This window comes from Excalfactoria chinensis, chromosome 13, assembly GCF_039878825.1.
Source record: "Excalfactoria chinensis isolate bCotChi1 chromosome 13, bCotChi1.hap2, whole genome shotgun sequence".
NCBI lineage: Eukaryota > Metazoa > Chordata > Aves > Galliformes > Phasianidae > Excalfactoria > Excalfactoria chinensis.
In genome coordinates, this window is record NC_092837.1 from 1,732,082 (window position 1) to 1,747,614 (window position 15,533).

Sequence of the window (15,533 nt, forward strand, 5' to 3'; positions counted from 1 at the left end):
CTTATTTCTTCTGAATTATGACTCGCTGAGCTGTAATGCAACCACACTCAGGGAGGACTAATGCTTTTGCTTTGATTCTTCAATGAAATGATTGTGATTTGTTCCTGCAAAGGATTAAGTGTAACTGATTGTGTTTTATATACTGTGGCACATGGGAGTCAGTTATCTCACTCACAGGTGGTAAAATGAAGCACATGCAAGAGTTTGTGGTGAGGCTTGGTGAGTAGGGAGTGCCTTTTGATGAGAACAGACTGTCCCCAGAATCAAAGCAGTGATATACAGCACGTGGATGCCAAGTGACTGATCTATCTGAGGGATGTTGCACTGGAAAGGCTTACAGTGAAGCAGGCACCCGCAGGAGCCAGAGCAGGAGAAGTTTGGGGGAGTTTTAAATAGCTTTAGCCTTGTGCTGGCTGATAACCCTGATAATTAGTTACAGCTGACGGAGCACAGAGCCCTGTGTGCTCATCTCTTGTGCTGCTCCACTGAGTGAAGTGCTCTGCCCCCTGGGCTGGGATGTGCTGGGAGCTCTGGGCACGATGCTGATTGCTGGATGGGAGGGCTGACCCAGGGACCGAGCTGTTTTCTTTTTAGTATTACTGTTATTTCTTTCTTGATCTAGAGGAGAAATAATAGGAGGAATAATAGAGGAGGTGAACCCACCCTGCAGCATGGGGTACCCTGGCAGCACAGCTCCTCCCAGACGCTCTGTGGTCTTCTCCCAGCTCTGCTCTATGCAGTTCATTTGTCCTGAACAGATCCCTGTGGGCTCATAAGGGTGAAAAATCGAGGCTGGGGCTGAACATCACCCTCTTGCCTGTATCATCCCTGCACTCACACCGTGCTGCTTCCCCATTCCCTCCAGTGAGCAGATCTCCAGAGCTCAAAGCTCAGGAGAATATTGCACTGTGGGTGAGCAGTGCCCAAAAAGACCATCCCAGCCACTCCTGGGCAAAGAAGAGGGCTGGGGCTGCTGTTAGCCCCATGATGGGTGAGGTCAGCTGTTTGCTGTGTCTTTTTGCTCACAGAAAATTAAAAATCTCCCCCAGAGCCTGGTGCAGGAGGGCCCATTTGCAGACTGGCTTGTGCCCTCAGCATGAATATGGGAAAGGGCTGTGAGGGGGGGGTGATCCTGACCCGCAGTGTGTCCCAGACGCTGTTCCCAGGAGGAAGAAAGCTGGTTTGTGCTCAGGTCACTGGTGCTATTGTGTGGGGAGCCCTGGCTGGGGGAAGCCCCTGCATTCAACTCTCCTGGCTCTGCATGCTGGAACCTGACCAGAGAGCAAAGGCAAGGGGCTGCCCAGTTCCTGCTGCAGAAAAATGTCTTCACAATCTTGCCTGCTTGTAAGATCACAAATAGCACCGTGGGGCTTAATAGGAAACCCTAACTGTTTGGAACCCTCACTCTGCAGCATCTGCTTGGCTCGTCTTCTGCAGGGCTGGCAGTTGCTGCAGGCTCTCTGGCAGGGCACTGATACAGGGACCTATCTGTAAACACACATTATTTAAAATGCCTCTTATGTGCTCAGCACCCAAATGCAGTCCCCTGAGCACAGCCTCAACCAGCAACCCAGGAGCAGGGAGCTGGTGTGCCCATTGTAAAGCCATGGAGTACAAAGGTGGGGGAGCTGGGACTGCCTTGCTGTGCTGTAAGCTGTGTCCCTGAGGTGCGGTCCCTTCCCAGGGGCCTGGGTGGTGCTGGGTGGGCCCTGCAGTGCCTGTGCCTGATACCCACTGTGCCTTATCCCCAACCAGCACTCCCAGGTTGTTGTTCCAGGAAACTTTGAAGTGATGCCCTGAAACTCCCTTTGGCTCAAACCACCTGATATAAACCATAAAGAACTCTAAGTTGGCACAAACAAGGAGAGCGGTGTTGCAGAGCATGTCTGTGTAGCGTGTCACTCCGTGGACTGGTGGCTGGAGCAGGTGCTGAGTGGCCTGATCCTACCATTCCATAGGATGCTGCAAGCTGTACAGATCATAGCTGGGGTCCAGGGCTCATCTCAGCTTGGAGCAGCTAAATCTCACCATGGGTTTGGCAGCTGCACCATCAAACATATGTTTGGATGTTTCTCAGAAGCGAGCTGCCTTCTCCTGCTCACTGTTGTGGGGATCCCTTTTCCATGGATGCTGCTCTCAGATGAAGGATCTTTTGGCCAGCATCCCCACGGGGCTGCAGAGCACCGTATTGCCAATAGCTAAGGAAGCTCTCCTTTGGCTCTTACAGAACTCACTGTGTCACTCGTGGAGAAGATGCAAGCTCAGGAAATCCTGCGGAGCCTGCGGCTCCCCGAGTTCGATGACCTCAGCCAGTTCTTCCGCAACCTGCCTGCCACTGCGCTGGTGGGCATCGGTGCCTTTGCTGCCGTCGTCGCCTACTGGTTTGCCAGTCGGCCCAAGGCTGTGAAGCCACCCTGTGATCTGCGCATGCAGTCGGAGGAGGTTGAGGTGAGGTTGGGTTGGCACTGGAGATCACCATGTACCCTAGGAGGGGCTGCATTCTCCTCTTGGAGATCACAGAATGGCTGAGTTGGAAGGGACCTTAAAGGTCATGGGATCATGGAATGGTGGGGCTGGTTAATTCACCCTTTCTGTAAAGTGGAAACCTAGAACCCAGCCCATTAATTTATTCTTTTATTATTTTAATGCCATTTTGATTTTACCTTTGCCTAGGTACCAAAGCATTGAGAATTACTGTAGCAGGTATTACATGAATGTTTTACGTTGCAAGGCAACCACCCATCCCCACGAGAGCTCTAAGACTTCTCCTCTTGCTCGTGTTGGTTACTAAGTGGTGGCTGCAGCAGGCTTTACAATAAAGAGCAGAAATATACCCAGATCCACTTGTGAGGAGTAATTAACGTTCATGCTCTTAAGAGGTCTTAAAGTTTAATGAAAGTGCTCTGTTTCAAGGATGAGAAATATCTGTGAAAATCATTTCAATCTGAGTTCATATCTGAAACAGTGAGAATCTGAAGCCTTTTCCTGTGCCCACACAAAATATTCTTGTCTTCAGTGCCAACAGCTTTTTAAAAGGCTGGGAGGGGAATGCAGGTTTTGACATGTGAGTGGGGCTTTACTGAGCATTCCTGCTGACTGGTGGCACTGTTTGTGTTGCTCCCTCCAACCCAATACCACTGGTATGGTGCAGCTGTGTCCATAGGAGCCGATAGAGATGGTGGCATCTGTTTGTCCCTCCTGTCCCACCACTGGGAGCCATTAGGAGCCCCTCGCTATTTTCTCCCTCCTTATCTGTCTGGCTGTGGTGTCAGCCCCAGTTTTATCTTCCTACCGTTATCTCCTGATGGGCTGAGCCTGGAGCCTGTCCTCACTTTGGTCTGGGTGTCCTTGAGGAGGTGTCCTGGGGCCCAGCAGAGCCTGGAGCTGTCACTCCCCTGGTTGTCCCCACTTTGTTATCCCCACCAGCCCAACATCTCATCTCATCCAACATCATTTGAGCCAACAGTATTTTTTCCTCCCATGCTATCTACAGGTTTAGAACTCGGATCTCTTTGGGAAATATCAGCCCCTTCCTCCAGCAACGGGCAGGGTCAAGTGCTCATCTCTGGGTTATGGTTTCCCATTGCCATATTGTGTTGTGTCGTGCAGGGCCTGGATGGGGCACGCCGCTCAGTGATTGGGGACAGCCCACAGCTGCTGACACATTACTACGACGATGCCAGGACCATGTATGAGGTTTTCCGGAGGGGGTTCAGCATCTCTGGTGAGAATGTGGTGATGGGAAGAGTAGAGATAACCAACGAGGTGCCAGAATTTTGGTCACCAAAAGATTTTAAGAAGTCAAAAACGTGGAAGGCCAAGAAGTCTTTTAAAACACAAGTAGTATAGGAAGGTCTGTGGGAGGCCAAGAGTGGTTCAGGCCAATGGTTGAATGCCAAGGAGTTGGAGCCTGCAAGGCTGGGGTGGCCAAATGGGTGCCCTGGGGTTTGGATGCATTTTTACCCCTCCCTGCTCAGAATTAACCAGAACAGCTTTAACATCTCTTTTACTGATAACTGAATGACTGACTTACAAGTAATCACTAGGGAGTTGTAATTAAGGTTACCATTAGCACTGTGCATTATTTTGTGTTTAATACCATTGAATTTCACCGTGAAGTCTCTTGGTACCGTGAGGCCTTTTTGCTGCCAAGGGCAGACAATTTAATGTCCTGAATTCTGCAGCATCAGTGACGCTCATCATGCATTATTCACTTCCAGAACACTTCTGAATATATTAAATGAGGCTGATCTAAGTGTAAATCTGCAGATCCCAGTAGAGTTCTCTCTCTGCTGCAGAAGCTGGTATTTATTTCTGCCTGTTGCTGCTCTCTATCAGTTATCCATCCAACGTGCACCTTATCGCAGGGCAGGGGGCTGTGCCAAAAGCTCTCTGGGTGCAGCCTCAGGCATCAGTTTCCAGCACTTCCCCTAACCCTACCTCCTCTGCTTCTGTATTCCAGAGAACGGCCCCTGCCTGGGCTTCAGGAAGCCCAAGCAGCCCTACCAGTGGCTGTCATACAAAGAGGTGAGCTGGAGCTGAACCCCTCGTGGAACCCGTCTCCCTTCTTCCAGTGCTCCCACTATTCCTCTAATAAAAGAGCATCCTAAGCTAGAGATAATGTGAAAAAGTGGGTTTTTGCATAGCTGGTACAATAATCTGAGATCCCCCCTGCATAGTGAAGTCTTTGCTTCAATTGCTGCTGCTCTTATTCCTCTCTGATGTGCTTTTTTTCTCTCCAACTTCCAGGTGGCTGAAAGAGCAGAAGCTCTGGGCTCGGGGCTGCTGCAGCAGGGCTGCAAGCCATCCACAGAGCAGTTCATTGGGGTCTTTGCCCAAAACCGCCCAGAGGTGAGCTTTATTTTAACTTGGTGATGTCTCACTAATGTACCCAACCTGTGAGATTGCTTTGTTTCCAAGTTTGTTAAAGCTGCTCCCACAATTCCTTTTCACCTCTGGCAGTGGATCATTTCCGAGCTGGCTTGCTACACCTACTCCATGGTGGTGGTGCCCCTCTATGACACCTTGGGTCCCGGAGCCATCCGGTACATCGTCAACACAGGTACGCATCAAATTACCATCATCTCAGAAAGCAGCTGTGCCACTTGCAAGGATTCAGCCCCTTCTGCTTCCCAAAGGACAGGTGCTGAAGTATCTTAAGAGGTTTTGGTGGAGCTGAAGCACTCCAGTGGGTGTGGAAGTTGAGTATTTTGAAGTGGATCCCCAAATAATTGTTGATGTCAGCTACTCTTTTCAGCCTTGTTAGCTAAAATTGCAGTGATTTTTGAAGAGAATGTGTTACCCCCTTCGCTGTTAGCCCACAGCACCAGCACTGACACTATGTTATCTAAGAGTCAGCATCCAGCCTTACATCAAAAATGATTTACCAAAACCAACTTGTTTCTCTGCTCTTCCTTCCAGCGGACATTTCCACAGTCATTTGTGACAAGCCTGACAAAGCCAGGACGCTGCTGGACCACGTGGAGAGGAGGGAGACTCCAGGGCTGAGATCCATCATCCTGATGGACCCCTTTGAGAAGGAGCTGATGGAGAGGGGAAGGAGCTGCGGGGTCCGCATCCAGAGCATGCAGGAGGTGGAGGTGAGGCTGTGCTTTCTTTCCTTCTGAAACACTTTGTGCATAGAAGTTGTAAAAACCACCAGGACTTGTGAACTACATGGCAGGGTCAGTGTGTGGGGCTGTTAGTATTGGTGCATGGCTCAGTGTGGTTCCTCATAGCGTTATCACTTGTTGATAGGAGAGCCAATATTTCTCACTACTCTGCTGCAGTAAGGCATCAGCTGCTGTTTAAGCCTCCTCCTATAAAACAGCTTCAATTCAGGCACTGCTTGAATCCAGGGATGACATTGTAGGTAATCCAAGAAATGTTGGGCACAAAAGATGACTTCAGAGCAAACCACAAATGCCTCAGCTCCAGCTCATGCCCTCCCTCAGTGGTTTGCAATTATTAGCCAGTGGGCAGCGCTACATGAACTATAGTGGAAATCATCTTTGTTGCTTTAATCTCTTTCAGGACTGTGGCCGGGAGAACCGACACGCGCCTGTGGTGAGTGCTGTCATGCTGCTGTTCCACTGAGAGCTGCAGCTGGTTGTTACCCTGGCAGAGTAGTAAGGGAGTTGGCTCTGGGCTGGGTCAGCAACCTGCAGCCTTCCTCATGCAGGGGGCCATGGGTGCTGTCAGTGCCAAAGGCTGAAGATGTGCTTCATTTTCTTCCTACCCTCTGCTTGGGATGCTTAAATGAGATAATTCATCCTTGCTGAATGTGTTAATGGGACAGTAATTAAATGCCAGTGCTAAGCCACACTAATTCCACTGCCCTACGCAGACACCACTGCCGCTTTTGCGGTGGGATTTCTTTCATTCAGAAACAATACTTGGCACTATTCCTGTTCTGGAAATTGCACTGATACTTTCATGAAGGATGCTGGTGCCTTTTGCAGAGCTTTCAAAAGCGCCTTATGATTTCCAGGCTGTTAATTTATCCAGTGGGGATCCAAAAGGATGCACACAGTGGTGCTGAGAACACGGAGACGCTATTGGAAATGGGGCCAGCAGCAGCCTGGGGTTGTGTTGGCCCTATTGTAGCTAATGATGTCTTTCAGCACTTATCTGGAAATCTGTAAACTGCCCCATGTTTTCCCAGAGCTACAGACAACACCTGTACAATTACTGAGTGCAGGGGGGAGATCAGGGCTGGATGATCACCAGTGGAATAAAAGCAAACTAATGGATCTGGAAATTTTCAAGGTGTTGCAATAGCATCTGAAAAGCAAATGTTTTGTTCCTGCCACCTGTGTGATTGATTTCCCAGACCCAAAGGAATGCTGTTGCTTCCATCAGGAATGGCGCAGTACTTCAGCTTTTGAAGGGTGTGGGTTATTTTGCTGTAGGGAATATTGGCATGCACTGTGAGACGCAGATTCCATCAAAGCCTTGTTACACCACAGCACCACCTTAATGTGGATGGAGCAGGGAAGGGCTCCATGTCAATTGAAGAAATGTGATGAAAGGAGAATTGCCAATGGCAAGGAAAGGTTTTTTTTATGGCAGAGTCGGAATACAATTGGTTTGATCTTTATTTATACAATGACAGCATTCTGCCATTGACTCTTCCTTGCTTACTGATGTGGTTTTTCTTCTATTCCTCCTGTGTTTCCAGCCTCCCCGGCCAGAAGATCTCTCAATTGTCTGTTTCACCAGTGGCACTACAGGTAAAGTAATGGGCATCTTATCTGTGACTTGTTAGAACAGTTTATTGTTACTGATAGCATCCCAATACATGCAAATATACTGTCACTGTAGTGACGATGGTGTTTGTACATATTCGTAGTATTTATGTACATAGGTTTCTGCAGAACTGGGCTTCCCTGGCTCACGCTTTGGCAATACAACTCTGCGGTTTTCTGCAGAGCTGCCCATGTTCCTGCAGTGCAGACATGGAGCATTGGGCTGGCTGCTGCTTTCCTTCTGCAGGTGTTAAAGGGAGAAATTCCCATCCATAGTGCTGTGCTCTGCTTCCTAAGCACAGCGACATGCCCAGCGCCTCTGCCTTGCAGAGGACACCACGAGCAGACACAGGGCTTCCTCCTCTTGTAAAGCCTGGTTTGCTGGTAGCCTGCAGGACCTTCCTTCCCTCAAACACTAAACCTCCTTAACATCCACCAAGAAGTTCCACAGGCAGACAAAGTGATGGGCAGAGCGCAGCCATGTGAGTGCTTGGACAATGTGCAGAGAAGCACCAGGCAGCCCTGGAGAGCTCATCCCACCACCTGGTGCTGCATCAGAGCACCCTGGACCACCCCCAGCTTCCCAGGTGGGCAGGAGCTGTCTGTTGCTGTGTGATGGGAGCATGACCGGCTCAGCCCAGGAGTATTGCCCAGCACTAGAAGACAACGTACACTGCAGCCAGGTAAGCAGCGTTCAGTGCTGACAACCCTTTGCTGCTCAGGCAGTATCAAAAGGCTCTGCTTGGCTGCTTGGCCTTTGCACATCGTTTCTAATTGGCCCAAAGGAGTTTGCAGATGTGTGAGTTTTGGAGCACTCAGCACAGTGCAGTGCTGAAAGGAGCAGTGTTGGAACACTGACACGAGGGGCTGAGCCTGGGGGGGCTGGCTGTGCCAGGCAGCAGCACCTCTTGTAATGGGGTTTTTCATTTAAAAGTTAGGCTTTATTTCCACTAGAAAATGAGTTTATTTCTTTATCCGCAAACATGGCTGCAGACTGGTTAGCTTTTCCTGTCCCAATGCAATGAAAGCAATCACTGCTCCCGAGTTTGTAACATGGAAATTGTAGAGCTGGAAGCGATGTTAGCTGTTTATCAAAAAAGCAGACCTAACAACCACACGCAGATTTGAACATGCGTTTTTCTCTCTCAGGGCCAGCTGTCTGCGTGCCTCCATGGGGACCAGGGAGAGGCTGAGACCTCCAAGCTCAAGCCCAACGTTTACTGCCTCACTGAGAGATCGGCAACACTCACAGTTGGACCAAAGTACACAGATGAAACATCACATTACAGTTGTGCATCCTGACTGCTCCCTAACCACAGCCTGCTGGCCCCATGAGGACTCCCCTATTCCTGGCTGGATCAGAATCCCTTTCTGGAGCTGCTCTCCTCAGCCCAGCTGTGCCCCCACTCCACTTCATAGGTTGCACCGCTGTGATGCCACTGGAAGGGAAGAGCCACTTAGCAGGGCTGCTTTGTGGTGTATTGCCACATCGGCTTGGCGCTGAGATAAGGAGAAGTTCCCACACCCACTGTTATCATAACCGGATTTCTGTGCTGCAGTTCCACCATGGGATGGACAAACTGCTGCTGTGTAAGGAAATTCAAAGCGGAGCAGAGTCACGCATGTGGGGTTTTAAAAAAGAATTAGTTTAGCCATTAACCACCTGTTCCTCTAGAAGTGGTAATTCTCTCAGCACGGAGCACCTCTTCTGATGGGATGATGCATAAAGCAACAGGAGGAACTAAAGCACGAATGCAGCCCGAACAGCTTCACCTCAGTGCTGGATTCCTCCTGATGAAGTCTGAGGTCTCAGAGCACCCACAGAGCCTCCCAGAGAGCCCCCACAGCTCCATACTCTGTGGGTACAGAGACACTTGTGTAATGCTGTGAGTGCTCAGCTGTTTGTGCAGTTGCCAAGGCTGAGCAAACCTGCTTGGGCAAACACATCTAGAGCAATGCCTGGGCTGCTGGAGTGCATTTACAGCTGGCGTTGGTTCATGGAGTTTTCCTGAGGGCCGGACCCAGGTGTGCACCTGGCTGTGAAAACACGAGCCTCAGAGCCAGGCTGCCATCAGAAGAGGCTGTCACCAAGGATGGATATGTGTGAGATCCCAATAGCCCCCTGTGGCCATCTGTAAGGATTTGGGACCAAACTCAAAGGCGCTTGGAACACTGAGTGCAAATTTTGTGGTAAAAATAAGCTGTGTTCAGAATGTCCTGTTCTAGTGCAATAAACATGTGCAATAATTATCATTTTGGTTCGAGCCTTTATTTGCCTATAAGAGCCAGGTGAGGGCACAGGGCTCAGCACCACAGAGGTGCCTGCATCCTTCCCAGCAGTTCTTTTCTGCAATGGACCTTTTGGGGGGCGATGTGAAGTGGCTGTGCTGGGGCAGGAGGTGGCAGAGTGCTTTGCATGGAGCTCTGTGCAGCTTGAGCTGTGGTGCACCACGCTCTGGTGGCTCTGGTTGAGAGCCATCCACAATTTCAGCTGCTCAGTTCCTGGTGGAAACCTCTGCTCAAGGTCTCTGATGTATGTGATGCTGAGTTTTATGGGATCATTTTACTGTGTCTTGAGTATTGCAATAACTGCCTTTTGTGGATGCTACTGCATAGTGTGAGAATTAAATGTTTTAAATATTTAACAATATTATTTGGACAATTTCCTGTTTGTTTTCTCAGTTTTAAGTTTTTCTGAATCATAGAATGGCCTGGGTTGAAAAGGACCCTATAGTGTTCATCTTGTTCCAACCCCCTGCTATGTACAGGGTCACCAACCAGCAGCCCAGGCTGCCCAGAGCCACATCCAGTCTGGCCTTGAATGCCTGTATGGATGGGGCATCCACAGCTTCCTTGGGCAACCTGTTCCAGCATGAAATGAAGTGGGAATTAACTACTGTCTCATCTTCTAAACTCTCCCTCTCTTCTTCCTTGCAGGAAACCCTAAAGGTGCTATGCTGACACATGGGAACGTGGTGGCTGACTTTTCAGGCTTTTTGAAAGTGACAGAGGTGAATACCGCGGTTGGGAAACTCGCCATGTGTAGGTTTGGGCTCCAGCAGGGGCTGGAGATGTGGTGTTGCTGCTAAGGGCCATATTTGTCTTACCCGAAGGACAATTCCCAGCCTGGGCTCTGTGAGGCACAGGGTGCTGCCAAGGAGCAGTACTGTCCCCATGGACCAGTGTGGGGTGAGGAGAGCAAGCAGAGCCTGCAGGGCTGAGTGGTGCCTGAAAGAGCAGTGTCTGCTGCTGGGGATGCCTGTGTAGTGTCCCTGTCTTTAAATGGAAGCTTTCTATACATATAATGTCTGTACATACACTTATGGAAACTTATACTTTTTAAAGATCAAAATGGTTAATTTCATTTATGTTACCATATATCTTGGTTCTGGCTGTACTGCAGCACTGGCCAAGTGCATGTGTAATATACTTCATGCAACCTTTGTTTAGAAACCATATAGGAAGCAGACTTGCTCTAGCACAGGATATTAAGAATTGCATGCAGTTTGTATCTATCAAATATAAGAATCTCTGTTGGTAGCAGACAAATGGTTCCATGAAGCTGCAGCATGCATGTGGGATGCTCGATTTATTGCAGCATAGCCCTTGTTTGCCCTGGGGTTGGTGCAGGCTGCACTGTGGTCTCAGTTCCCCAACCCTGCAGTTTTCTCCACATGCAGATTGCTGCAGGGCTGGGGTTGCCTCAGGGGTGCAGGGATGCCCCCCTGGGGTGGCATCTGGTGCCTCGAGGCCTCCAGCTTCCAAAGGGCAACAGAGTTTATTTTGGAAGGGAACACCACATAGGAAAGTGGTGCCTCCCAGGGCCATGGGCTCAGTGCTTGCTGACAGCAGATGCTTGTGTTAATCCCAAAGGTGTCAGGTTGAGGTGTGAGGCTGCTGAGTGTGCCCTATCCCGGTGCTGGGGCGCTGCAGGGTGAGCTGTGAGTGCAGCACAGATCCAGCAAAGTGCCAAGCACTTGGCATCTGTCAGCAACATGTGAGCACCTGGAGTGAGGGGCACACAGAGCACTGCTTGCATACTTTCGTGCCACTTTGGCTTAGATCGGTCATTTTCCTAAGCAGATTATTTTAAGTGAACTTAGACCTTTATTATAAGGTTATTCTCGAATGCCAACGCACTGCTTTAGTTTAATCTATTTAGTTGCAGTGGCTGCAATGCCATTAAATGCCAGCACCTTGGTTCCTTTCGAAAACAAATCATTTCATCTGTGGGCATTTAAAGCAGCCCAACAAAGTGGTGTGGCTGGTGGTGCTGCTGGCTTCACGTCACCAGAGCCCATTAGAACTAATATATAAATAGAGCTGCAGGCCTGACTGGCTTAGTTCAGTTGGATACAACCAAAGTGGGATGCTGGAAAGGCCCATGTTTGGCCTCACTGTGCACACCCAGATGAACCTCAATGAGGCAGCCCAAGGAGCAGACTTCCTCTGCCATGGAGCAGCCGTTGTGGCACAGCCATGGAGGTGTGCTGGGGGTATCACTGCCAATCCCAGGAGCCAAAGCTGCTGCACTCACTTCTGAGCTGGTTTCTGGCCTTGGTGCAAGCTGGTGGGTCATCAGGCTGCCTGTTTTCCTAATCCATAGCGTTACAGTGAGCTGTACCCCTGACCATGCAGGCAGAAAGCATGACCCAAATAAGGCTCTTGGTGCAAAGCAATGACATCGGTCGTGGTTATTTTTTGTATCATTTTTTGCCTTTCTTTCCTTAGCACGCCTGTCCGTGGGGCAGTGCTAATGCACTTAAAATCCCATTTTAATCAAGAAAACAATGAGGAAACACTAACAGCAATCATTAATTCCTGTAGCTAAGTGATCCAGCGTCCCCCTGACCCAAATCAAAGAATTAACCAAAGGGAAAACAATGACCATCAGCTGTGATTGTGCCAACACTGCGCTCTGTGTCCATCTCCGTGCTCTGTTCTCCTCCCACTAACGCAGCTCCATCACCGCTGTGGCCCTAACGCTTCACCTCGTGCGCTGCTCCCTTCCTCTCTTGATGATCTTTCCCCTTTTGTTCCTCTTGGTGCCGTTTTTCTTTTTACCGTTTTATGACTCTCTTGTTGTCTTCCTGTCAGTGTTTCTTTCCTTTCTGTCTCCCATGCCCTCCACCTGCAGAAAGTGATCTTTCCGAGACAGGACGATGTGCTCATCTCCTTCCTGCCTCTGGCTCACATGTTTGAGAGAGTGATCCAGGTAAGCTCCTGCCCCAACTGATGCGGCCTCGTGGGGCCCCTTCTGCTTTCTTCCAGAGTCAGTGGTCTCCTACTTGTGAGGATGTTCACATTTCCTATTTGCCTTTAGCACACATGTTTGAGCGAATGGTACAGGTAAGGTCCTAGTGGCAGTGGAAATTGCCTTTTTTTTTTCCACACCGAAAGATATAAAATGAATAAAATACTAAATATCCACCGACACCGCGTAGCACTAAAAACACCTGCACTCCTCAAGGGCACCGGGTCCTGCTCTGGGGATAATGATAATGGGAGCAAAGGCAGTTCCACACTGTTATTTTTATCAGCTCAAATCCTTCCAATGCAGGAATGTGCAGAATTCAGCAGGGAGCTGAGCCGGCACAGCGCTGGGCACAGTGCTCCGGGTATGGGCTGCATCCCCTGCAGGTAGCAATATGTGCATCCCTTGCAGATAGCAGCTCACAGCAGCATGCAGAGAGAGGGGTCATGCATCCCTTCTGGGAATCCAGGTAATGATTTGTGATAATGAGTTCTTCCAGCCTGGAAATGTGGCAGCTAAGATGTGATTTGGTGCATGAGGAGTGGGTCTGGGCCCAGCTGCAGCCCAGCACCTTCCCAGCGGTGCTGATGCCAATGGGATCGGACAGACATCCAGGCACAGGCCTCCCCTTCTTAGCAGTGTGCCAGAAATAACGTGCTCAGCTCCATTACAGCACTTGCAAATTGGAACTGAAAGCCCATAAAAGAAGTGGAGAATTACAGCCCAGTGTATCTTTGCTTGTCAGTCAAATCCTAGAAAGGCACCTGGGTCAGTGTGCCAGTGTTGCTCAGGCAAAGTGCTTTGCTGCTAATGAGAACAGAATTATTACAAAGCCATCTGCCTGGGCAGGAATATAGGAACTTTTGTAATAACCTCATTGCTGCTGCTCTGACAGGGCAGCTCCAAGGCGCACGGTATGAGGGATGCTCAGGTTAAACTCTTGCTGAAAACACCCTTTCATGCAAGGAATTTTCTAAAGAGCTAAAAATCATACCCCAAATTATTCTGAGCAACAAACGCTGTATCAGCTTCCCCAGTTTCAGCCCACATCAGTAATTCCTGGGACTTGCAGCTGAAATCGTATAGGTACATTCTTTAGAACCAGAAGTGCTTTAGAATAGAATTTTAGGTTTTAGAACAGAACTGTCCCATTGGGAGGTACCCACAGAGCTCATCGTTTGCAGTTCCCAATGAGCCTGCAACGATGGCACAGTGTGCAATCCAGCTCCAGCAAAGTGGCTGCTGGCTGCCCTGCTGCTGGCACATCCCAACCCCGCTGCATGTCAGCTCTTTCCTCACCTGATGCAAAGCAGCCCGTTTGCTTTCCAAAAACATCCTTCCAAAAATAAAGGAAAAAATGAATAAAAGCTTATTTCTGAAACTTCTCGAGCCATGCTTTCCAGGCAATCAGAAAGGGCATTGAAGAGGTGTTTCTGGGATACAGGATCAGGCGCTGTATTGCTAACGTAGTCTGTATGGTTATGCTTAAACAAAACTAAAGTATTAACACCTAAAAACCGTCAGCACGTTTTGCAGCGTGCGGAGCCCAACCTCAGGCTGCTGGGGTGCAGGAGAGCCTTTCCCCAGGCAGCAGCTCCTCGTTCTTCCAGAAAGTGGCAAATTTGGTGGATGCTGAATTTCCAGTTCTGAAAATGCCAACAACCAGCCATGCTTCCGCTCTGTGCAAAATTAACCTTTATTATTGGTAGATCTTTATAAAGCACCATTTTTGCCATAATGGAGAGAGGAATTTTGGGAAGGGCATTTCTGTGTGTAGGAGGAGGGATGCTCCGTCCCAGGGATTAAAAGCAAAGAGGTCTGATGTGGTCGTTTTCCTCTCCATTGCAGTCTGTAGTGTATTGCCACGGGGGGCGAATTGGCTTCTTCCAAGGCGACATCCGCCTGCTGTCCGATGACATGAAGGCGCTGCGTCCCACCATCTTCCCTGTTGTGCCACGCCTGCTGAACAGGATGTACGATAAGGTGAGCCTCTTTGCTTCTCTTTTTGCTATAACAAAGCTTCTGCTCCCCCCTAAGTTTATCCAAAAAATTCCATCTCCTTTTCTCCCTTTTGCCCTGCTCCCTTTCTGCACTAAGGCACAGCTGTGTTGCTGCCGTCCCCGTGCCCCAGCTGAGCTGCACTGCTGTTGGTGGCACTAAGGACTGTGGTTGGGTGGCAGCAGGCTGTGCCTTGGGCCGATGGCAAGAGCTGTGAGCCCCAGGCCCTCGCCAGGCTCACCTGACCCACTGTCCTCTCCCTGCTGCAGATCTTCAGCCAGGCAGACACCTCCCTGAAGCGCTGGGTGCTGGAGTTCGCTGCCAGGCGGAAAAAAGCTGAGGTTAGAAATGGGATCATCAGAAATGACAGCCTGTGGGACAAGTTGTTCTTTAACAAAATACAGGTATGGAACTTAAAAAGTGAGTCTAAGGACAGAGAACCTTTGTTTCTTCTAGTAGCAACCCTAAAGTTGGCACAGCCTGACCACCACACTGAAGCCAATTGCTGGTCACTAGTGAACAGCAGGCTGAAAACCTGAATAGGGAAAGGAAATGGAGCGCAGCTTGTTGTTCTATTAGCTTTTGCCACTTTTCCGTTTGTATTTCTGTATCTGTGCTCAGCATGCTAATCTGGCCCAAGGGGCTCAGCAGTACAGAGGGCGCGGGGTTCCAAGTGGGAGTTGTGAGGGGGGAAGAGGAATAACAGATGGAAGAGATGTGGCTCCAATGCTCTGCGGATCCTCCATGGATAATGATTGCTCTCACGGTTGGGTTTCACTCAAGCAATCTCAAAGCTGATGTTTTCCAAAGGAAAGCAATGAGCAAAATGCAAATGTGAATCTTGATTTAACAAGAGGGAAAGAAATCAGCGCCCTGCCATGTGCCACGCATCCCCTGGGTAATAAAGCAGATTAAAGTGGCTTTACACCAGGCTTTCCAGGCACTGTGCTGCTGTAGGAGGCTCTGATTACTTCATTTTTTAATTAGATAACTTATCTGGAGACACGCCGCTTTGTTAATAACCAGTGGAACTG

General features: G+C 49.4%; 1 protein-coding gene across 7 annotated transcripts in view; it reads left to right on the plus strand.

The window, feature by feature from the left end:
* The window catches only part of ACSL6 (acyl-CoA synthetase long chain family member 6), a 36,521-nt gene that overhangs the window by 12,353 nt on the left and 8,635 nt on the right, over positions 1 to 15,533 (plus strand). For 5 of the 7 annotated variants that reach the window (XM_072348492.1, XM_072348488.1, XM_072348491.1 and 2 more), the window contains exons 2-13: positions 2,228 to 2,448; positions 3,610 to 3,724; positions 4,463 to 4,527; positions 4,750 to 4,851; positions 4,963 to 5,062; positions 5,422 to 5,600; positions 6,034 to 6,066; positions 7,181 to 7,232; positions 10,185 to 10,258; positions 12,385 to 12,462; positions 14,350 to 14,484; positions 14,769 to 14,903. In XM_072348492.1, coding sequence (XP_072204593.1) covers positions 2,254 to 2,448; positions 3,610 to 3,724; positions 4,463 to 4,527; positions 4,750 to 4,851; positions 4,963 to 5,062; positions 5,422 to 5,600; positions 6,034 to 6,066; positions 7,181 to 7,232; positions 10,185 to 10,258; positions 12,385 to 12,462; positions 14,350 to 14,484; positions 14,769 to 14,903 — 1,263 coding nt within the window. In that variant the 5' untranslated portion in view covers positions 2,228 to 2,253. Of the gene's footprint in view, positions 1 to 2,227; positions 2,449 to 3,609; positions 3,725 to 4,462; positions 4,528 to 4,749; positions 4,852 to 4,962; positions 5,063 to 5,421; positions 5,601 to 6,033; positions 6,067 to 7,180; positions 7,233 to 10,184; positions 10,259 to 12,384; positions 12,463 to 12,518; positions 12,597 to 14,349; positions 14,485 to 14,768; positions 14,904 to 15,533 lie in introns of all 7 variants that reach the window. The other 2 variants (XM_072348489.1, XM_072348487.1) reach the window with 1 other exon arrangement.